General features: G+C 57.2%; 1 protein-coding gene across 2 annotated transcripts; it reads left to right on the top strand.

Moving 5' to 3' along the window:
• Window positions 1-2730: 2730 nt before the first annotated feature.
• On the top strand, window positions 2731-21325 carry SPDEF (SAM pointed domain containing ETS transcription factor). 2 transcript variants are annotated; one of them, XM_054491725.2, is made up of 6 exons: window positions 2731-3132; window positions 14676-15140; window positions 17951-18148; window positions 19568-19615; window positions 19733-19879; window positions 20673-21325. In XM_054491725.2, the coding sequence occupies exons 2-6, from the start codon at window positions 14705-14707 to the stop codon at window positions 20849-20851; spliced, it is 1008 nt and encodes a 335-aa protein (XP_054347700.1). In that variant the 5' UTR covers window positions 2731-3132; window positions 14676-14704; the 3' UTR covers window positions 20852-21325. The 2 variants fall into 2 exon arrangements, with proteins under 2 accessions (XP_054347700.1, XP_063522212.1); XM_063666142.1 differs by lacking the exon at window positions 2731-3132 and having other exon boundaries at window positions 14511-15140; window positions 20673-21308.
• Window positions 21326-21846: the final 521 nt, after the last annotated feature.

Here is a 21846-nt window from a genome sequence, read left to right as displayed (position 1 = left end):
CATCCATTCAGGAGACCCCTGTGAAGTGCTCCCTTGGGCCTTGAGTGAGGCCACACCAATAAGAATTCCCACTTAACAAAAGTGAAAAGTCCATTTCTCTCATAAAAGTCCTGAGGCAGGCAGTCTGCAGCTGGTATGGAGGTTTTACATAATCCTGAGAGACCCGGGCTCCTTCTAGCTCGCTGCCCTACTCTACTATCTTGTCCTCATGGTCTAAGATGGCAGCCAGAATGCCAGCTATCATAGCTGCATTCCACCCAGCAAGATGGAGGAAGGATAAATAAGAATGGAGTTAATGGTACATGCCAGCTTACTTTTAAGAAAGATTCCTAGAAATCTTGGCACATGACACTTCTGCTTGGTCATATAGTCACATCTAGCTGCAAGGGAGGCTGGGATAGTCTTAATTCTAGGTAGCCATGTGCCCAGCTAAAAACCAGGCCTTGGCCAGTTACAGTGGCTCATGCTTATAATTCCAGCACTTTAGGAGGCCGAGGTACAAGGATTGCTTGAGGCCAGGAGTTCGAGACCACCCTGGGCAACATAGAGAGACCCTGTCTCTACAAAAATAAATAAAATAAAAATCAAGCCTTGTTTACTGAGGAAAAGGGGAGAATGGACAGCTATCTTTGACCACTTATCCATTCAATAAACATTTTTTTTTGAGCTTTGCTCCATTGCCCAGGCTAGAGTACAGTGGCACGATCTTGGCTCACTGCAACCTCTGCCTCCTAGGTTCAAGCGATTCTCCTGCTTCAGCCTCCCAAGTAGCTGGGATTACAGGTGCCCGCCACCACACCCAGCTAATTTTTTTTTTTTTTTTTTTGAGGCAGAGTCTTGCTCTGTCACCCAGGCTGGAGTGCAGTGGTGCGATCTCGGCTCACTGCAAGCTCCGCCTCCTGGGTTCATGCCATTCTCCTGCCTCAGTCTCCCGAGTAGCTGGGACTACAGGCACCCACCACCACGCCCGGCTCATTTTTTGTATTTTCAGTAGAGACGGGGTTTCACCGTGTTAGCCAGGATGGTCTCGATCTCTTGACCTTGTGATCTGCCCTCCTTGGCCTCGCAAAGTGCTGGGATTACAGGCGTGAGCCACCGCGCCCAGTCTAATTTTTTTGTATGTTTAGTAGAGACGGGGTTTCACCACGTTGCCCAGGCTGGTTTTGAACTCCTGATCTCAAGTGATCTGCCCACCTCGGCCTCCTAAAATATTAGGATTACAGGCGTGAGCCACCACGCCTGGCCTCAATAAACATTTATTAGATATTCCTTGTACTTACCCACATTATAGTACTTATAGTATGATTAATAGCTTAGCATCTCATGAGCATCGAACAGTGCCAGGCATACAGTAGGTGCCTGTTAAGCAGTGGTCATTATTATTAATGCATCAGAATGCTGTGATATAAGCCAGGCTTCTGTGAGAGTGGGGAGGAGGGAGGAGTGGCCAACAGAGAGGCAGGCACAAAAACACACTCTAGGGGAAGGAGATCCACCTGGAAACGCAGCGTGTCTTTCTTTATTGACCCTGGAGGGCTGGACCACTGGGGATTAGGAGTGGTCGAGTGTACCATTTCAGGACCTTGTGTTACCTCCCCTTCCTCTGCTCCGTCCTACCTCAACCTTCTCTGGGGAATGACTGATAACTGATCCTCAACCAAGGTGCCAGTGATGATAACAGCCAAGTACAGGGCTCCCTGGGGGTGCAAAGTGCAACCTTACGTTGGAGAATGTGGGTATTGGTGAAGGTGAGGGGTTAGTTCTAAAGGCCTTGGGATCCCCTGCAGCCCCAGAATCCTCATGCTCTCGGCAGTTACATAGTTACTCCTGAAACAAAAGAAAAATCAGCATTACCTAGAACTTTCTCCCCTGTCAGAATGGAGGTAGCAGTTACCTGGAGCCCTTCTGAGATGATTTGGAGAAAGGAAGGCCCAGCCTCCAGGGACAACCCTCAGCCCACCTGGCGGGACATGGAGGAAGCCAAAAGCTGGACTGTGTGGCCCCCGCTGGGCTCATGGAGGTGGAGGGGCTGGGGCAGCAAGCGCTTGGTGGTGGGTACCTCTGTCCTGCGTGGCATCCCTGCCATCACCCTTTGGGGCTATGGGAGAGCAAGTTGCTGCTGGCTGGCCCCCGACTACGGGCCTGGGAAAGTGAGCTAGGAGTCCTTCCTCACCGTCACTGTGTGACAGGTCTGCATGAGGACCCTGTGGTGCACAGAGAACACAGTTCCCACCAGGTCGTGGTTGGCCCACAAGCCTCGGGATCCCTCCCCAGGGTTCTCTGAAGCTCTCTCCATCCCTGGCCTGAGTAGCCAGACAGCACCTCCTCCAGGAAGCCCTCACTGATTTCCCTAGTTGGTGCCCACCCTCAGTGCCCCCTCAGTCCTCCATCAGGGCATGGGTGGTTCTGGATCTCCACCGCTGCTCACTTGTCTGTCCCTGGCCCTCAGCTGATCCATCTTAGAACCCCAGCCCTGGACCCACTCGACGTATCTCTGGAGCCTTGCACGTAATATGAGCTGAGTGGCTATGCAGCAACCAATGAACGAGTGAATGAGCGAGTGACTGAATGAGTCCCCTGGCTGTCAGGGCATGGATCCCCCAGCAAGGAGGGGGAGACCTGCAAGGGTTAACCAGGAGCCTGCCTGTGGTCTGAGGTAAGCAAGGAGTGTATTTGTTCAGGTAAATAAGGAAGGATTACTTATAATGGGAAATCAGGCCCTGGCCAACTCTTCATCTCGCGGCTGTCTGACTTCCTCCCAGCACATTCCTGCACTCTGCCGCGTCCACACTGCCCCACAGACCCAGTCCTCCAAGCCTGCTGCCAGCTCCCTGTAAGCCCCTCAGGTTGGGCCTTGCCACGGTGCCAGCAGGCAGCCCTGGGCTGGGGGTAGGGGACTCCCTACAGTCACGCAGCCCTGAGACCTCAGAGGGCCACCCCTTGAGGGTGGCCAGGCCCCCGGTGGCCAACCTGAGTGCTGCCTCTGCCACCAGCCCTGCTGGCCCCTGGTTCCGCTGGCCCCCCCAGATGCCTGGCTGAGACACGCCAGTGGCCTCAGCTGCCCACACCTCTTCCCGGCCCCTGAAGTTGGCACTGCAGCAGACAGCTCCCTGGGCACCAGGCAGCTAACAGGTGAGTCCGACGGGAGGTGGGGGTACTCTGGCATGGGGTCTTTCCCTGCCAGCTGGGGGGTGGGCAACTGCAGGCAGGACTTGGAGGGGGCACACTTTACCAGCTCAGAGCTCATCTCCCAGTCATCAGTGACCCTGTGACCTGGGTCCCTTTATCCTCAGAATTCCCTGCCCCCTCCTCATGCCTTCCAGACTGCCTCTCTGGGCCAACTCTACATGCTGGGTAAGCCCCCTTGTCCGGCAAGGCCTGGGGTACCCCACATTGAGCCCAGTCTGCCCAGCCTGAGCCCAGTCTGCCCACACTGAGCCCAGTCTGCCCAGTCTGTGCAAATGCAGAGCCCCGGCCCCTGAGACCCAGCCAGTTCTGCTTGGCTGGAAAAACACAAGCGGCTTGCTGCTGCTGCTAGCCCAGCTGCTCTGCTGAGGAAAGGGTCTCCCTGGTGCCGGGCCACCAGTGGGCAGGGGCTTGCTGGAGCCTGATGGGTCACGGCTGAGTCTAAGGCCGGGTCCAGGTCGGGGCAGGGGAGACAGGTCCAGAGCCCAGGAGCTGGGCTGGGCAGGGATGGACACAGGAACCAGGGGGCTGGGGTCACCGCTGAGCACACCCTCTGAACCCTTGGACACTGGGGGAAGCTGAGAGCCTTGGGTCCTGGTCTCGGCACACGAGGAAAGCAACAGTAGCAGTCCCTCGAAGGTGCTCATTTCTAAGATTTGCCAGATTCCTGCGGTGGAGAGAGGAAGTGGGTGGTGGGATGACAGGGTGGGAAGCTGAAGGGCCTGGGCGACTGGGTGCCCCTGAGGCTGGCGAAGGTGTGTGCGTGCATGTGTATGTGTGTGCAAGTATGTGTGTGTGTGGTGTGTGCATGTGCGCGCACGCGTGTGTGTGTGCAAGTATGTGTGTGTGGTATGTGCATGTGCGCGTGTGTGTGTGCGTGCATGTTGGGGATGGGCAGGCCAAGATCCCTCACCTCACCCATCAGCTGGGGCCACCCAGCAGCCCACACCCAGGCCACGAGCCCCGCATAGCCTGTGTCCTTTATGATGGCCATGGGCTTTCTCCTCCTCCTCGGCCAGGGCTGGGACTTGCCTCATTTCCTGCCCCAACCTCCCCAATAAAGCTGCGTCTCCCCATCACCAGCTGCTCAGCTGAGTAACAAAGCAAACAGGCGTCCAGGCTGCCCCAGGCCCAAGCTGGTGGGCAGGGATGGGGAGGAGACGCCCCACCAGACAGGCAGGCCCAGGCCATGGTTCAGCCAGGCCAGTTGGGCTGAGCTCCCCTCCACCCACCTGCAAGAGGGGCCAGAGCCAAGGACCCCCAGCTTGGAGTCCCACCACCCCAAACTCACAGACAAATGGTGGGGGGCATCCTCGGAGCTCCCAGCCAGGTGGGGCTGTGTGGAGGAGGTGGTCTCACTGCATAGGGGACCCACCCTTGCCTTTGAGAGGCTGACAGTGCATGTACAAGCATTTCCTCTGAGTGAGGCCCCGTGGGGGTATCCAGAGCTGAAAACTACCAGACTTGCTTATTGCACACTGTCAGTTGTAAAACACTTTGCTGTTCACAAGGACCCTCTGAATTAGACAGGGCTTCTCTGTCAACCAAGTCTGAGGGAATAGGGCTGCACTCAGTAGGTGCTCAGTCGATGCTCAGAAAGTGTGATGCTGGCAGGAAGTGCAAAAACCGGGAGAACCCACCTTTTACCACTGAGGTTGTTGCGAGTATAAAGTGAATAGCCCCGAAACCATTAGAGCAGTTTTGTGCTAAATGACTTGTTGCAGCCTGAGTGTAACCCGGGGAAGTTAATTTAGGCTGACAGGGGGACAAAGACCCTCTAGGTGGAGGGCAAGAAGGAACAGGTGAGGGCCCGCCATGTGGGACCGTGGGCGGGTCACTTTTCCTCACTGTACTTGGAACACCTTGTCTGTGAAACAAGAAGGTTAGACAAGGCTATTGTCTATTAAAGCAGGCTTCATGGAGGAGACAGCCTGGAGCAGGACCTTGAAGGCTGTGTAGGAGTTGGATTTGCCAGCCTGTCTCCTGGGTGTTGGGGGGTGGTGGCGGGTGGGGGGGTGGGGGGGGGGAAGTGGGTGGGGCAGGAATTCTTGGTTCTGGCTCCTCCTAGAGGGCAAGGAGGGTGGGTGAAGCCTGCAGCTGCCTGGACTGGGCTAGAGAACAGGACAGGGCCCCAGCCTCCCTCACCACCATCCTCAGCTCCCCCCAGAGTCCACTCTCTGGCCCACTCCCTCTACTCCCCATCACCTTCTGCTTCTTCCTTTGCTCCCGGGCTTCCTCACCCCATTCCCTCTCTCTTTCCTCTTCTCCAGCTGATCCCCTCCCCTGTGCCCAGGGCCCCCCTCACGTACACTCAGCCCATCATAAATGATTTCCATTCACCCTCCATCTCAATCTCCACAACCCCTTTAAGACATGCTCTTGACAGCCCATTTAACAGACAAGACAAATGAGCCTCAGAGGGGGCCGAGTCCCTGGCCCCAGCCCCAGAGCTAGAGAGCAGAGAGTCAGGGATCAAACCCGGTCTGGGACCCTCCCCTCGTCCCCACCCCCACCCCGTTAGGCCCCACCCTGTGCCCCCAGCCAAGCGGGTGGCCTGTCAGGTGGAACAGCTCTTCCCAAAGCAAACTTTGCACAAGCCGAGTTGCCCTGGGCTCTTCCTGACATTTAATGCCAAGCTCCTTCTCCTGGCTAGTTTGCATGTTTTCAGCCTGGGAGGCGCCCCCTGCCAGATTCTGCTCTCCCACCTCTCAGCAGCCGGGGTTGGGGGTGGGTAGAAGGGGGCCTCCAGACTCGGGGAGGGAGAGGCTCATCCTTCCTCCCCAGCCAGGGACCTTAGTGTGACTCTGCTGGGGGTCGGATGGGACCAGGACCTCCCCAGGATTATGACGGGGCACCACCAGGATAAAGACCCCCCTCCTTCTCCCTCTAGCTCTGGCACGGGGGAGACGTGGCTGGAGGGACTGCCCAGCCCGGGGCTCCAGCACCTGAGACTGGTTGCGGGGCAAGGCCCAGGCCTCTCTGCTCCTGGGGTAGCAAGTTGCTTTGAGGGCTGCTGGGATCTAGCTCCTTCTGCCCCACCTCTGTGCCAGGACAAAAGGGGGATGTGTCTCTGCTGACACTTCACAGGTGGGAACCGGTCCTGATAACCCCTTAACAACCCACTCCCGCCCATCTCAACCTTGTTTGAAGCAATTTCTGTTCTTAGCCTGTCAGGACAGTTCTTTCTGGAATTTTCTCATCTGTGATGTTGGAGTCCTTCACTTTGTCCTAACACCCCTCTCCAAGCCTGGAGGTGTGCTCCAGGGCCTGAGGATCAGGGCGCAGGAATGTTTTTTCCCTTTAGCCCATCAAGATTTTACAGATCAACAATCAGGTGTGTGGAGGGCCTCTGCCTTCCTTGGCCTGTGCTGGGTCTGGACGGGGCCGCAGAAACACGGCAGATAGAGACAGCAGTCACCACTGTGGACACACACCTCTTGGGAGACAGTGAAGCCTTCTTACATCGCTGTCCTGCCTGGTGACTTGAAAATCCAGACACACAGCTGTTTTTATGAGTCCCCATTTCACTGTTGAAGAGGCTGAGGCCGAGAGGATCGGCCAAGGGGCCTCAGGCAGGAGCAGCCGAGCTCCGGTGACATCCATGTGTTCTCATGCCTTCAACGACCCTGCTGGGCAGGGCTGTGGGGAGCAAGAGACCCAGGAAACCTCACGGCCCCTGTCCTGTGGCAAGCTGGGAGGTACGGCATATGCGGGGCAGGAGGAGGGTAGGGAAGAGGGAAGGTGCTGTGGCCGGCCCTTCGAGGAGTGTACGTGCAATTTGGGGGTGAGGACGAGACTGTGCCAAAGACGGGCAGCCATGTGACATGGGCTGCATCGTCGCAAAGCGGGGATGTGCAGGTGGTGGGGGCATGGCAGCCTTGGTGTGGCTAAGAGGCCTGACTGGGGCACTGAGAAGTGAAATATATTTATATACACATGGGCTCAACCAGGGCTGAAGGAAGACGTGAATGGCAATTTCTGGAAAGCCCTGAAAGTTGAGCGGAATTGTACTTGCTATGGTGGGAAACTGGGTTCTGTCCCCGCCCCATGAGCACGACTCACTGCAAGCCCCAGGTTTGTCTGGGCCAGGATCCCTGCTGGCTAGAGGAGGCGGGGAGGCGCTGCTGCTTGGGTGGGAGCCAGGCCTGACGGGCAGCTCGTGAGGTGCAGGACAGCCTGAAGCCAGCTCTGCTTCTTCAGAAGGGTGGGCTGAGTCTTTCAGAGTCTCCAGACACCAACTCCATGGACAGCCACACCCCTCATCCTGCCAAAAGTGTCAGCTGTAAATGGAGTATGCCTTTGCTTACAAGGGGAGCCCGAGGTGTCCACCTCTGCGTCCCCATCATCCTTCTTTAAGTCCCCAAAGCCAGGCTGATGGCAAGATGAGGGTCATGGATTGTAGAATCCAGATAGAGCCCGGGCTAGAAAAGTCCTCAGAAATGACCTGGCCTACAGAGCAGGAGACTGAGGGCTGGAGGGACCAGGGATTCACCCAGGGTCTCTCCTATGGAGGGAACAGGGCAGGGCGTCACCTGCATCTCCTGAAGTGGAGGTCTTCAGTTCTTTCCGGTCCACATCCCCTTTTGGAGTAAACTCAGCCACAATGGTCCACTTGGGGCTGCGGTGGGCCTCTGTACCTCCAGGCTGAGGGCACCTGTGCCACCCACACCCCACTAAGGCAACCACTGTGGGGCTGAGTTGGCAGGTGGCCTGAGCAGAGGCAAAGGGGATGGTCAACAGGGGCGACCTTAGGAGCTAGAAGGTGCCGGGTCTGCCAGCACCAGCAGAAAGGAGGGTGGAGCCGAGTCTTGAGTTCGAGTCCCTGCTCGCTCACGCATGGACAGGTGCGCCGTAGCAGGTCACAGCGCCCTTGTCCGTCAAGTGGGAATAATGCTGGCTGCCCCAGCTGGGAGGGCCCGGCAAAGCAGTTTATTCAGTTTGACCTTCCTCCTGTCCCAGAAAGCGCTGGAAGTAGTGCCAGTGAGGGTGTGTGTGGACACCCAGGCTCCCCATGCAGCAGGGCACAGAGGAGGCTTCACTGATGAACATGTGTTCCTGCTGCCCGTGGGAACTGTGGGAAGAGCAAAACCACTGGGTTCCCCTGGCGCTTCCTGTGCTCCGTCTTCCTGCTACATGGCCCCGCCCCCAGCTTCCACCTGCCTCCCGCCCCACAAAGCCTCACCCACTCCCCTGTACTTCCCCCGACAGACCCCAGCTCCTGGGCCCACTAGCTGGCTCCCCAAGGTGAAACTCACACAGATCAGGGCTCCTGCAAAAGTTAGGGGGACAGTTGGCCTGGACAGGTCTGTGCCCAGAGGAGGTGGGGAAAGCCCGGAGGTCTAGAAGAAACCCACCTTCTCTACTCTCATGCTGAGTCCAAGAAAGCAAGGTCTCTCTCACTCAGCCACCTCCCTGCTCTCTTCTTCTGCCCTTGGAGACCCTGGGGAAGCAGGTGCTTGGAGATGGCCACAGTGGGGTGCTTGAGAGAGGGCAAGAGCTGCTGGCCCAGAGGTGGCAGCCTGGGCCCCCTTCCTGGGCAGCGGGGTGGTCTGTCCAGCGGGCAGAGGTAGTGCTCTGGGCAGTGAAGGGAGGGCCATAAGGAAGGGGTCTGGCACTTCTCTTGGGTCCAGCTAGTTTGAAGAGCAGTTTGAAGGGCGAGGTTGCAGCAAGGTCCTCCCTGTGGAAGGGTTGGAGGAGCAGAGAAGGGGTGGGAGGAACGGCAGGGCAAGAGAGAGGCTGGGGCTCCAAGGGGATGGGGCAGGGAGGGGGTCAGCGTGTTCGGAGAAGCCAGACGTGCTACTGTGGCTGGGCCTGGTCATGGCTTTGGCTGGGACTTCCTGAGGCCTGGGTAGCCCAGCTTTTCTCCAAGGTGCTGACCGGGGCAGGCCCATGTGGCCCCTGCCCACTCTGTATGGCTCCTGGCCAAGACCTGGCCCCACCTCCACAGCCCCTGACTCCAGCCCATTTAAGGGGGCCCAGGGGCTTGGATGGATGGAGGGAGGGGCTGACAGACAGCTCAGTAGGCCACGTGGGAAAGCCAGAGGAGGTATGTTCCCCATCAGACCTCTTCCTCCTGCAGTGAGGCCGGCTGGGGGCTGAGCAGCAGGGCCAGAGTGGCCATCTCTGTCACTCCCTCAGCGCTCTTCTCAATGGGGACTAAAGCCGGGGTCTTGGGCTCTGGGCGGGCTGGCACTGGGTCTCAGGATTGAGGTGGGGGTGAGGATACATTTACCCCACACCACCATCCCCCCAGGACATAGGGCCTGAGAGCCAGGACCAAGCAGGATATGGAAGACAGGCTCCAACCCCCACAGCGACCTGGGTCCTTAGCAAAGGCCTCCCAGGTGACTCCATTCCCGGAAACTGTGGTTCAGGAGCTGTCAGGGAGGGCATCTTTTGCTGATGCCAGTTGGGGTGTGGGAGTGAAAACCTGGGAGGCAAAGGGTTCAAGGGGCACATTTCTAGCCCCGAGGGGTGAGAGTAGGCAGGGCAGTGGCAGGAAAAGCTGCACTAAATCTCTCCTTTGGGTCCTTCTGCTCGCTTTCCTTAATCTTCCTTCCTGGGGGAATGGAAGGCGCTGAGAGAAGGGGCCCAAGGTGGCTAATCCCCCTGGCCGCCACCCCACCAATCTGCTCCTGTCTCTGGGCCTTGGCCTCCACCAGCTGTTACCAAACTTTCTTTGTCTGGAGTGGGATCCGGGGCCTCTGGAGCAGGAGGGAGCCAGGACACGCTGAGCGTTAATCCAGACATGTGGCTTAATCCAGAAGAGATCAACTCGAGGTTTGGGAGCTGGAGGCATCGCTCAGGAGACGGCAGCCCGTGGGGCTGGCAGGCCAAGGCTGCAGGAACACTAGGGCCTGCCATCTGAGGACCCTGGACATGGCAGATGCCTGGCACGTCCCAGGACCCTTGGCCTATGGAGCAGGGCCTGAGTGTCAGGAGGCCTCTGGTCTGGCCCTGGCTGTGCTGTGTGACTGTGGGCACCTCCCTGCCACTCTTTGAGCCTCAGCTTTTCCAGTGCACATGTGTCCCTATGGGCGGACCATCACTGATGGATTTAATCCTGGGCTGAATTGCAAGGCACAGATGAGGCGAGCCTGGGAAGTCGCAGGAGGGAGCTATTAGGGAGGGCTCGCTGGGGCAGGAGGGCTCTGGGATGAATTGTGATGAGAAGGAAAGGGCATCTTAGAAAATAGCCATGTTGTGCCCACAGCACAGGGGCAGGTATGAAATGCCATTCTCATTAGAGCTTGGATTTATAGTCACTATGTCAGTCCCTGGTTCTGGTCCGGACCCTGCTGCTAACAAGCACATGAATCCCGTCCCCACTCTGGGCTTCATTGTTCCCATTCTATGAAACAATCACATAATATATGGTCCCTTCCAGCTCTGATTATCTGGGCTAGGTAGGAGGTAGACTCAGAGGTAGGCACCAGCCACTGGGATGGGGCAATGGGGAGCCACGGGAGATTCTTGAGCACAGGGGTGTCTGATGAAAGGGTGCTGCAGGGAAATGAACAGTGGGGTGGAATGAAGAGCCAAGAGGTGGGGACAGACTTTAGAGTATCAAGGAGCCCAGTCAAGAAGTGGGCAGATCCCCTAGGAAGATGGGACTGGCCAGAGCATGCGCCTCAGAGAGAATGTGGTCCAGTGAGCAGAACCCACGCCTGGCCAGGAAGAACCCTGGACAAGCTGCACAGCCTCCCTGAGCCTCACTGTCTGCATCTATAAAGCAGGGCTCTGGAGTCCACGTCACCCTGGCTGTGGGTAGGAAAGCAGGTGATGTGGGTGAAAGCCTGGACGTGGCACTGGTGCTCACTGCCAGGGGCTCACAGTGCCGTTCTCTCTTCTTCCCTCCCGAGGCCAGTCCAGAACCTTGAGATGCCTAGTTGCAGGTTGGGCACACCAGCCCTGGCTCCCTGACCAGTAAGCCAAGCCCCCCTACTCCAGGCCTGGGCTGCCTTGGGGATGGAGCATTCCCCACCATCCCTGATCTGCGGAGAGTCGAACCTTTCCTCCAGCCACACAGTTAACCATTAACTTATTTTTCATCAGGGAAGTGTTGGAGCTAGGACCGAGGCTTGGTGGGGAGTAGATTCCTTGGCATTTAGGTACAGGGCAAGGTCAAGCTAGAATGTGGGGTGTAGAGGGGGAAGGAGCCGGAGCCAGGAGTCAGAAGACCTGGATTTGGGGATTTACCTCTCTGCACCTTGACTTCCCCATTAGCAAAATAGGGATGAGAATAAGACCTGGGCCAGATGAGGTAGCTTGTGCCTATAATCCCAGCAGTTTGGGAGGCTGAAGCAGGGGGATCACGTGAGCCCAGGAGTTCGAGACCAGCCTGGGCAACACAGTGAGACCATGTCTCTACAACAGATTTAAAAAATTAGCCAGGCATGATGGTGCACACCTGTAGTCCCAGCTACTTGGGAGGTTGAAACAGGAGGATCACTTGAGCCCAGAAGGTCGAGGATGCAGTGAGCCATGATCACGCCCCTGCACATGACAGAGCGAGACCCTATCTCAAAAAAAGAGAGAATAAGGCCTGTGCTGCCTTTCTCCTGGCAAGCGGATGGATGTGAGGGCTTCACATGCACTCAGCAAATGTGTCAAGGATGTGTCATTATATGCCTTCCTGGCAAAAGCTGCCACCTGCCCTGCTCATTCATCCCCACCGACCCCACACAACCATGCCTGAAACACAGCAGCTGCCTCCCGTCCTACCTGTGGCTGAGGCCAAGCAAACAGGAGGGCCACAAGGGAAGCGAGTTCTGCTTCTTGGAAAGGCTTCTGTCTCCCTGGCATGGCGCCCAGGGTGTTGGCAGAGACTGTCCTAACGTGGCAGGCATGGGGGCTCTGGGGATGTGGACGGGGCAGGAGGCAGGCAGGGGGTGATGAAGGAGGGGTGGGGGGCTGCGGGGGGGTCCCCAGGGATGGAGCCACCTAGCGGGTAGGGCATGGGCACCGGGCAGGGTGGGGCCCAGGGGCAGAGCGAGCTGTTGGCACTGCCTGAGTAAATAATGTGGGCCCACAGCACACACGAGTGTTTGCACAGAAGGACTTGAAATGATTCCAGGTTTGCCCTCTGTCCCCCACATCCCCAGCCCCGCCTTGGTCTCTGCCCACCCCACCCCACCCCACCCTGACCTTTCCTTCCTTGTCACTTAAAGGAGCCCTTGAATGGGAGAGTTGAAATCAAAGGGAACACCCTTCCCTCCTGCTGGCATTTTCTCCACCACAGGAAGCTGCAGGGCTGCCATGTAACACTGGGAAGGTTGGGCACTGCACAAGGAGGGTGAGCAGAGGAGGCTGAAATTCTACCTGGGCTCCATTCGTCAAGCTATGCTCTCCAGGGGGAAGGGATGTCATTTTCTGAGTTGTGTGAAATTGAATGGGCTAGCTGTGGCCCTACCAAGGTGGAGGTGTCTTCCAAACTGAGTTATTTCCCTTGTCCCACCTGCAGAAGCAAATGCCAGCTGCATACGGCGGCTGTGCGGGTCAGTCTCACAGGGTAACTGGAGATGGATCAGGGGGCCCCCTTCCCCGCCCGCTGTCCCAGTAGGGCACCATAAATGTCACCGTTAGAGAGGATTTCAGTGCTTTGATTAAAGCCTTCCCCCCCCACTGGCCAGTTGCCTTTAAAGCAAAGATCCTCAAATTTGAACATGCACGAGAATCACCCAGAGGCCGGTTAAACCAGACTGCGGAGTCTCCCCGAGAGCTGCTGATTCAGTGGCTCTGAACTGCCTGAGAATCCAAGTTTTTAGCAAGCTCCGAGGTGGCACTGGTTCTGTTGGCCCAGACAACACATTTTGAGAACCACTGCTTGAAACTATAAATAACCCTCGAGAAAGGACACAAATTAACTTGCCCTTAACAGGTTTATCTGCTCCTTTCCTCCTCCCTAACTGGTTCTCTGTATTATTAGGAACATATATCTGTTGGTAATCTTCTGCCTCTGGCTCGATGGTATTCTTTGTGTGTGTGTGTGTGTGTGTGTGTGTGTGTGTGTGTGTGTGTGTGTGTTTGTTTTTGTTTGTTTTTTTTTTGAGACGGAGTTTTGCTCTTTCACCCAGGCTGGAGTGCAGTGGCACGATCTCGGCTCACTGCAGCCGCCTCCTGGGTTCAAGCGATTCTCCTGCCTCAGCCTCCCGAGTAGCTGAGACAGGAGAATCAGGCACTCACCACCTTGCCCAGCTAATTTTTGTATTTTTAGTAGGGACGGGGTTTCACCATGTTGGCCAGGCTGGTCTCGAACTCCTGGCCTCAGGTGATCCGCCAACCTCGGCCTCCCAAAGTGCTGGGATTACAGGCATGAGCTACTGCACCGGGCCTGTCTTGATGTATTCTTAAGTCTCAGGCCCCCACATCACTGCCATCCCAGAATGTCCTGGGGTTTCAGTGCTTGTACACCTCTCCAGTCCCCCTTCTCACCCAAACTGTGCACTCTGCTATGGGGTTCAGGGAAAAGGGCCTGGGCAAAACCAAGCCTGGGCAGCCTGTGGGGAGCAAGGCCTCTGACTGCTTGTGTTGAGGCCAGATGGTTCCCCCTGGAGGGCCTTGGGGCAGCAGTGAGGAGCAGGTGGCTGAGTTGCTAAGGGTTTTAGGTGTTCCCTGGAGCCCTGCCCCATCTCACAACCACCCCGGCTCCTCCTGGAAAGCCTGGCATGTGGCACTGCCTCCAGATGGCCGCATGCTCCTCCAGGCATCGGGGAAAGTAGAGAGCACTGGGAGCTGGAAGGGGCCCTGGGGGCAGCACCTTCCAAGGGAGGGTAAGGGGAGGTGGGTACCATGCACCCAGCCCGGGGTATGGGGAGATGCACACCCGTGAGCTCTTGCCAGTGGCCACCTCGACAGTGTTGAGTTTACTTAGATCCCCCAGATAGCCCTGTGGGAAGGGCAAGGGCTGGCCTACTCCCCGGCGTGTGGGAGGGTTTCTACCCCACCACATCCCCGCCTTGTTCCTCTCTTCTTTCCCCTGCTGGTGAAGATGATGGCCACCTTTAGGATGGTGGCCTCTGCCTGCCACTTCCACTCCTATCCTTGTCAAGGGCAGAATAAAAACAAGCTTTGCTACATCAGGAAAGATTTGGACATTGAGGGCCCCTTGTTCCCACCTCAGTTTGCTCATCCGCCAAATGGGGCAATCATGCCTTCCATTGTGAGGGCTGAATGAGGTCAGGAACCTCAGAAGGCTGTTTTAAGCACAGTACATGTGTGGAGCTTTGCTGCTCCCAGCCAGCCTGGCTTCCTTGGGGATCGAGGGAGCGATCCATTTCCAGTCCTGCACCCACTCCCACCTCGCTGTCTTTCCCAGCCAGAAGGCCTGTCTGCCCAACCATGTCCTGGCTGCCCAATGACCCGGAAGCCCCCAACTCTGTCCCAGGCCCAGCCCACTGTCCACAGGGCCCCTCATCCCCATAACCAGCTTAGCGGCCCCCACAGGGATGGAGAAGCAGTCAAACCTGAGTCCTTTTTCATTTCCGTAGACACAGCCACCAGCCCAAACAGCAGCAGCATGGGCAGCGCCAGCCCGGGTCTGAGCAGCGTGTCCCCCAGCCACCTCCTGCTGCCTCCCGACACGGTGTCGCGGACAGGCTTGGAGAAGGTGGCAGCGGGGGCAGTGGGTCTCGAGAGACAGGACTGGAGTCCCAGTCCGCCCGCCACGCCCGAGCAGGGCCTGTCTGCCTTCTACCTCTCCTACTTTGACATGCTGTACCCCGAGGACAGCAGCTGGGCAGCCAAAGCCCCTGGGGCCAGCAGTCGGGAGGAGCCACCTGAGGAGCCTGAGCAGTGCCCGGTCATTGACAGCCAAGCCCCAGGGGGCAGCCTGGACTTGGTGCCTGGCGGGCTGACCTTGGAGGAGCACTCGCTGGAGCAGGTGCAGTCCATGGTGGTGGGCGAAGTGCTCAAGGACATCGAGACGGCCTGCAAGCTGCTCAACATCACCGCAGGTGAGCCCTCTCCATGTGCCTGCTTCCGTAAGAGGGGTCACAGGCAAGGCTGAGGTCGCTGGGGTGGGTCGGGGCACTGCTGGATGGACTCTGGCCACCTCTGGCCCAGCCTCGGGCAGCTTTGGGGATGCCGGCACTTCTACACACAGTCAGCTGTGAGCCTGGGCCGGGAAGGTTTCTATCCATCTCTAGTGTCCCAACCATGCCAGCCTAGGGTCCCCACTGGTAGGTGCTGGATGATATGAATTCAAGCTCTGTGCCCCCCACCTCCTCTTGGACTTCGCTCTCCCCTCATTCGCTCTGTTCCCGCCACACTGGCCTGTTTGCTGTTCCCACAACACTCGCTACGCTGCTGCTTCTTCAGCCTAGAGCGCTCTTCCCCCAAATATCTGCATGGCTCACTTCCTTCAGGTCTTGGCTCAGATGGCACCATCCGCATGAGGTCTTCCCTGACCCCTCCATTAAAATTGCTGCCCATGAGCACAGGGCACGGTAAAGAAAACAAACAAAAAAATGAAAAAAAAAAAAAAGAAAGAAGAAAAATTTCTGCTCACATCCCTACCTGCTGTTCTCACCTGCTTCCTCTCATAGCACTTACACTCCTCGGACATGCCGCACCATATCTGTTGATCTTGCTCACTCTCTGTGTCCTCCACTAGAATGTATACTCCACAAACGCAGGGATTTTCATTTGTTTTGCTCATCACTCCATTCCCAGATGCTAGGATAGCACCTTGAATATAATTGATGCTCAATAAACAGTTGTTCAACAAGAAGAATTTATTATTTTTTTCTTTTTCTTCTTTTTTTTTTTTTGGAGTCTCGCTCTGTCGCCCAGGCTGGAGTGCAGTGGCGCAATCTCGGCTCACTCACTGCAAACTCCGCCTCCCAGGTTCACGCCATTCTCCTGCCTCAGCCTCCCGGGTAGCTGGGACTACAGGTGCCCGCCACCACGCCCGGCTAATTTTTGTATTTTTAGTAGAGACAGGGTTTCACCGTGTTAGCCAGGATGGTCTCGATCTCCTGACCTTGTGATCTGCCCGCCTCAGTCTCCCAAAGTGCTGGGATTACAGGCGTGAGCCACCGCGCCCAGCCTCTTCTTTTTTTTTTGACAGGGTCTCGCTCCATCACTGAGGCTGGAGTGCAGTGGTATAATTTCAGCTCACTGCAACCTCCACCTCTGGGTTCAAGCGATTCTCCTGCCTCAGCCTCCTGAGTAGCTGGGATTACAGGTGTCTGCCACCACACCCAGCTAATTTTTGTATTTTCGGAGTTTTCACCACGTTGGCCAGGCTGGTTTCGAACTTCTGACCTCAGGTGATCCATCCGCCTTGGCCTCCCAAAGTGCTAGGATTACAGGCATGAGCTACCTCTCTGGGCCGAAAAGCAGTTCCTAATATGCCAAGCCTTATTCTAGGACTGGGGAATTGAGTGGTGAACACAACACAAAGTCCCTGTGTTCGTAAGGCTGACATGATAGTGAGGGAAACAGATCACAAATAAATAGAGAAATGTGTCACTGTTCTGGTGGGATGGAAGGCCCGGATGAGGAGGGGACCTCCCAGGGTCTGGCATACATGTGTCTGTCAGCCAGACCTGGAAGGCGTGATTATGGAGCTGATGCTGTGGGTGGCGGGGCTGCTGAGTCTCTAGTCCTCTGTCCTGCTGTCGCCTCTCCAGCTTCAGGCAGTCCTGACCCATGTCCCTCGTCTTCAGGCCCTGGCGTTGCAGCACTCAACTCTGTGCAGCTTTCCCTGGGAAGCAGGGGTCTTCACGCATCCCTCAGGCCTGGCCCCTGCCCCCAAAGCCGCCCCGTTGACGTCCGCATTTGAAGCTGCTCCTGCCGATGCCCCAAGTTTCCCAATGCCCATGCCAGGCCGACTCCAGGAGTTCTCCCACAGACCTCCTCCCCACCCACAGGGCTAGGGAGGGGAGGGCCCTGCTCCCTCAACAATGGGAACAGAAACAAATGGCTTTGACCTCAGGGAGGAAAATGGGCTTATTAAGTGGGGGCAGCTCAGCCTGCAGGTCACCCAGCTGAGACACTGACTGGACCACGGTGTTCACTTGGAGGCCCCATTGTGACCATACCCACCAGCCTATCCCCCCTATAGGCCTATGAGGCTCACCCCAGAGCAGCACCCCAGAGGGACATCTAGGACCTAGCCAAGGGCTCCCCTCCTGGCCTCTGGGGCCTGTGGCTGCGCCATGACCACTCTGTGCCCTGCCATTTACTTATTCAACACATGTGCCTGGAGCAGCTCCTGTGTGCCTAGCCCTTTATTCCGTGGAGGACAAGGGGATGGAGTGCCCTGTGCCTCAGTTTCCTCATCTGTAAGATACAGGGGCTGGAGAGAATGGTGGGGTTCTAAGACTAATTCCCAGGTAGGTGATTCTCTTGTTCCTTGAGGGGTTTGGGAAAGGCAAGAAGTACCTGATGGAGAAGCCCAGGTGTTTCTGGTAGAGTGTCACTGTCCCTCCAGGGCTGAGGCTCCCTCGAAAGGTCCTTTGGAGAGGCTGGAGGGATCTGGGAGGACCTAAGGCCTGGGTGAGGCAGGCAGTACAGATGCACCAGGTTACCCTGCCCTGAACCAAGTTCATTTTTTAGGGCCCTGGTTCCTTCCTCTCGCCCCACTCTCTTCTTGGGTACCCACTTCCACAGGGGCCCTCAGGAGCCTGTCTGGGGCTGACCTATCCCCATCCCCAGGAGCACACAGTCGGTCTCAGGCCACAGGTTCTCGTGGGTGCCCCATCACAGCAGGGTGGTGCTCTCAGGCCGCCCCTGAGCTGAGGGGATGCCTCTTGCCCAGATCCTGTGGACTGGAGCCCCAGCAATGTGCAGAAGTGGCTCCTGTGGACAGAGCACCAATACCGGCTGCCCCCCGTGGGCAAGGCCTTCCAGGAGCTGGCGGGCAAGGAGCTGTGCGCCATGTCGGAGGAGCAGTTCCGCCAGCGCTCGCCCCTGGGCGGGGATGTGCTGCACGCCCACCTGGACATCTGGAAGTCAGGTAGGATGTGGCATGGCTGGGGGCAGCCCCTCCCAGTCTCCAAGCCAGGGACAGGATGCTGGGTAGGAGGTTGCCCTCTGCTAGGGCAGCAGCCCCTTGGCCCCCAAATGGACTCCACTCTGAATCTCAGCCCCAGTTTCAGCTGCCTCCTGGATCCTGGTGCACTCTTCACCCCAACCCACTCCCAGCCCTGGTCAAGGCCCCAGAGCTTTGGGACAGAGCACCTGGGAGGTTAAAAGGTAGAAGTCAGACTGTGAGGATGCAGGATGTCAGAGCTGGGGACAACCATGGATACAAGGAAGTCCTTTTTCCTTTTAAAATTTTGTTTTTCTTTGTTTTCTTTTTTTTTTTAATTATTAAAGAAGTAATAAATGTGCATATTATAAAATAGACCACAGTGAAAAGTAGTGTACCATGAACAGTTTCCCCCTCCCGCTCCCGACCCCCAGCTTCCAACCCCCTCTCTAGAGGGAACCACTGTTACCAGTTTCTTGAGTATCTCTCCAGGGAAAGTCTATGAATATTCGAGCACATATACATATATGCAGTTCTTATTCTTTTTTTTTTTTTTTGACATAAATAGTAGCAGAGTATTACACTGCTCTGCACACCACAGTATGTCTTGGGTATTGCCCTTGTCCGTGTACACAGCGGCCCTGTTTTAATTTTAGTTTTTGTTTTTTGAGACAGGGTCTCACTGTGTTGCCCAGGCTGGAGTACAGTGGCATAGTCACAGCTCGCTATAGCCTCGACTTCCCAGTTTCATTGGATCCTCCCACCCCAATCTCCTGAGTAGCTGAGTCTACCGGTGCACCACCACACCCTGCTAATTTTTGTATTTTTTGGTAGAGATGGGTTTTCACCATGTTGGCCAGGCTGGTCTCAAACTCCTGGGCTTGAGCAATCCACCCACCTTGGCCTCCTGAAGTGCTGGGACTACAGGCGTGAGCCTCCACGCCTGGCCTGCCCTAAATTTCTAATGGCTTAGTGTCAGCCCCTGAGTGTCTAAATTGTCTCATCTCAGTTGGCACCCACTGCTGCCTGCACAGGGCCAGGTGCTTTGGAGGAGGTGGTGCCTGAGTCAAGGAGTAAGAAACGGGACCCACTCACAGGACCCTGTCAGAGACCAGTGCCCTGCCCCAGTCCAGGCAAGCCCCCATGTCAGATGTCCTCATCTGAACAAGGGGATGCATGCAAGCCCTCTACGGCCCCTCCCAGCTCTGAAATCCTGAATTTTCTTCCAGGAAGCAGCTTCTTGTAACCAGCTTGCCTCCCCAGGTTGGCAGGAGGCAGGGAGCCACAGGGGCAACCCCCAGCCACAGAGGGGCTCCTGTGGCCCCACAGTCCCACCCAAATGCCTCCCCTCCTCCACCCTCGGGGCCTCTCCTGGGTCCCCAACCCCCTCTCCTTGCCCTGCAGCGGCGTGGATGAAAGAGCGGACTTCACCTGGGGCGATTCACTACTGCGGTGAGCCAGGCACCGGCAGGGCGGGGGCGGGGCTCGGGTGGGATGGAGGGGTGGCTGCCAGCGAAGCAGGGACTGGCCTCCCCTTCCCACTCACCGCCACCCTCCCTGGCCACCCAGCCTCGACCAGTGAGGAGAGCTGGACCGACAGCGAGGTGGACTCATCGTGCTCCGGGCAGCCCATCCACCTGTGGCAGTTCCTCAAGGAGCTGCTACTCAAGCCCCACAGCTATGGCCGCTTCATTAGGTGGCTCAACAAGGAGAAGGGTGAGCAGGGTGCCCAAGGGGCGCTGCAGGGCCAGCGAGCATGGAGGTTGTGGGGGCTCCTGCCAGGCACGGTGCATGGGGGCGGGGGCGGGGCAGAGGGGTGAAGCTGATCCCCACCTTTGTCCCAGGTGCCAAATATGTAGCTCTCATGGGACAGCCCTGGGGGTCTTTGTGCAATATGTGTCCACATCTGTCTCCTGCTAGACTCTGTCTCACTTAGGAGCTTTAATACTGCACAGAGCCTGGAACGAGCTCCAAATCCACTCTCCCTCCACCATCTCATATTAATTAATCCTGCCAAAGAGGGCTGCACAGGCCGAGCTGCCTGAGAATAGCAAAGAGGTTGTTTCAGGCTTGGGAACTACAGAGACACCTGTAATGGGGGAGGGGCGCTCTTGCCAAGTGAGCCGTGGGCACTGCTGGGAGCCACACAGGACTTTGCATTAGGTCATGCAAACCCCACACAGAAGCAAGAGTTGGCAAGGGCCAGGCCCACAGGGCCCCAGGGAACCCACTAAGGTACACAGGCTCACCTGTACCGGGAGGTTTGTGACTCCAGAGTATTCTCTGCCATTCACTAGGGCCTGTGGCACCTGCTTTGCACACGTCTCTTTAACCCTCACCGCAACTACACCTTGGGAGTAGGCATTTGGGCCCTCACACCCCGCCCCGCCCGGGCAGAGGGAGGCGATCCCTTGGTTCGCCACGAGGCTGACATGGTGGTCTGCTTCTTTCTCCTTCCTGCCACCTCACTCATACCACTGGCTCTCTCGGGGCCCTCCTGCTCTTCCAGGCATCTTCAAAATTGAGGACTCAGCCCAGGTGGCCCGGCTGTGGGGCATCCGCAAGAACCGTCCCGCCATGAACTACGACAAGCTGAGCCGCTCCATCCGCCAGTATTACAAGAAGGGCATCATCCGGAAGCCAGACATCTCCCAGCGCCTCGTCTACCAGTTCGTGCACCCCATCTGAGTGCCTGGCCCAGGGCCTGAAACCCGCCCTCAGGGGCCTCCCTCCTGCCTGCCCTGCCTCAGCCAGGCCCTGAGCTGGGGGAAAACGGGCAGTCTGCTCTGCTGCTCTGACCTTCCAGAGCCCAAGGTCAGGGAGGGGCAGCCAACTGCTCCCCGGGGGGATATGGGCCCTCTGGGGCCTTCAGGATCCCGGGGCAGGGGTGCTTCCTCCTCAGGCCCAGTTGCTCCCCTGGAGGACAGAGGGAGACAGGGCTGCTCCCCAACACCTGCCTCTGACCCCAGCATTTCCAGAGCAGAGCCTACAGAAGGGCAGTGACTCGACAAAGGCCACAGGCAGTCCAGGGCTCTCTCTGCTCCATCCCCCTGCCTCCCATTCTGCACCACACCTGGCATGGTGCAGGGAGACATCTGCAGCCCTGAGTTGGGGAGCCAGGAGTGCCCCTGGGAATGGATAATAAAGATACTAGAGAACTGACATGTCCCCAGTGTCTGCTCAGTGAATGGCACAGCCCCGAGGTCATCAATGGTCAAATGTGGTTGTGGTCACAAGGCCTGGAGTAGTCAAGGGAGGTTTTCTGGAGGAGGTGGCTTTGGGCTGAGCCTAAAGGGCGAGGGATAATTGATTGGTAGATGCTTCTGGGAGAGAGATAGTGAGGCAAGGAGGGGCTACAACAGCCACCTCATCTTCCCTATCGCCGTTCAGGCTGAGAGGCAGGCGGCAAGGCCGGTGCTAAAGAGGTTCTACATGCAGGACCGGAGTGGGGAAGGCATCTTTCGCATCCTTTTGCTCTGTTGCAGAGCAGGGCTTTGCAGCTAACAGGGTGGAAGAGAGGTTGGTTGGCTCCTGTTTCTGTTTCCTGAAGGCCTCAGCAGTGCTGTCTGTGAAGATGTGAGCTCCTGTGAGTGGGTGTGAGACCCCCGTGCGTGATGGGAAGAGGGTGTGCATTGGTGTCTGTGGGCATGCTGGGGGTGACCAGGACCCACCACACACTCTCC

The sequence above is a fragment of the Pongo pygmaeus genome, chromosome 5, assembly GCF_028885625.2.
Source record: "Pongo pygmaeus isolate AG05252 chromosome 5, NHGRI_mPonPyg2-v2.0_pri, whole genome shotgun sequence".
NCBI classification, from domain to species: domain Eukaryota; kingdom Metazoa; phylum Chordata; class Mammalia; order Primates; family Hominidae; genus Pongo; species Pongo pygmaeus.
This window is presented reverse-complemented; position numbering and strand designations above follow the sequence as displayed.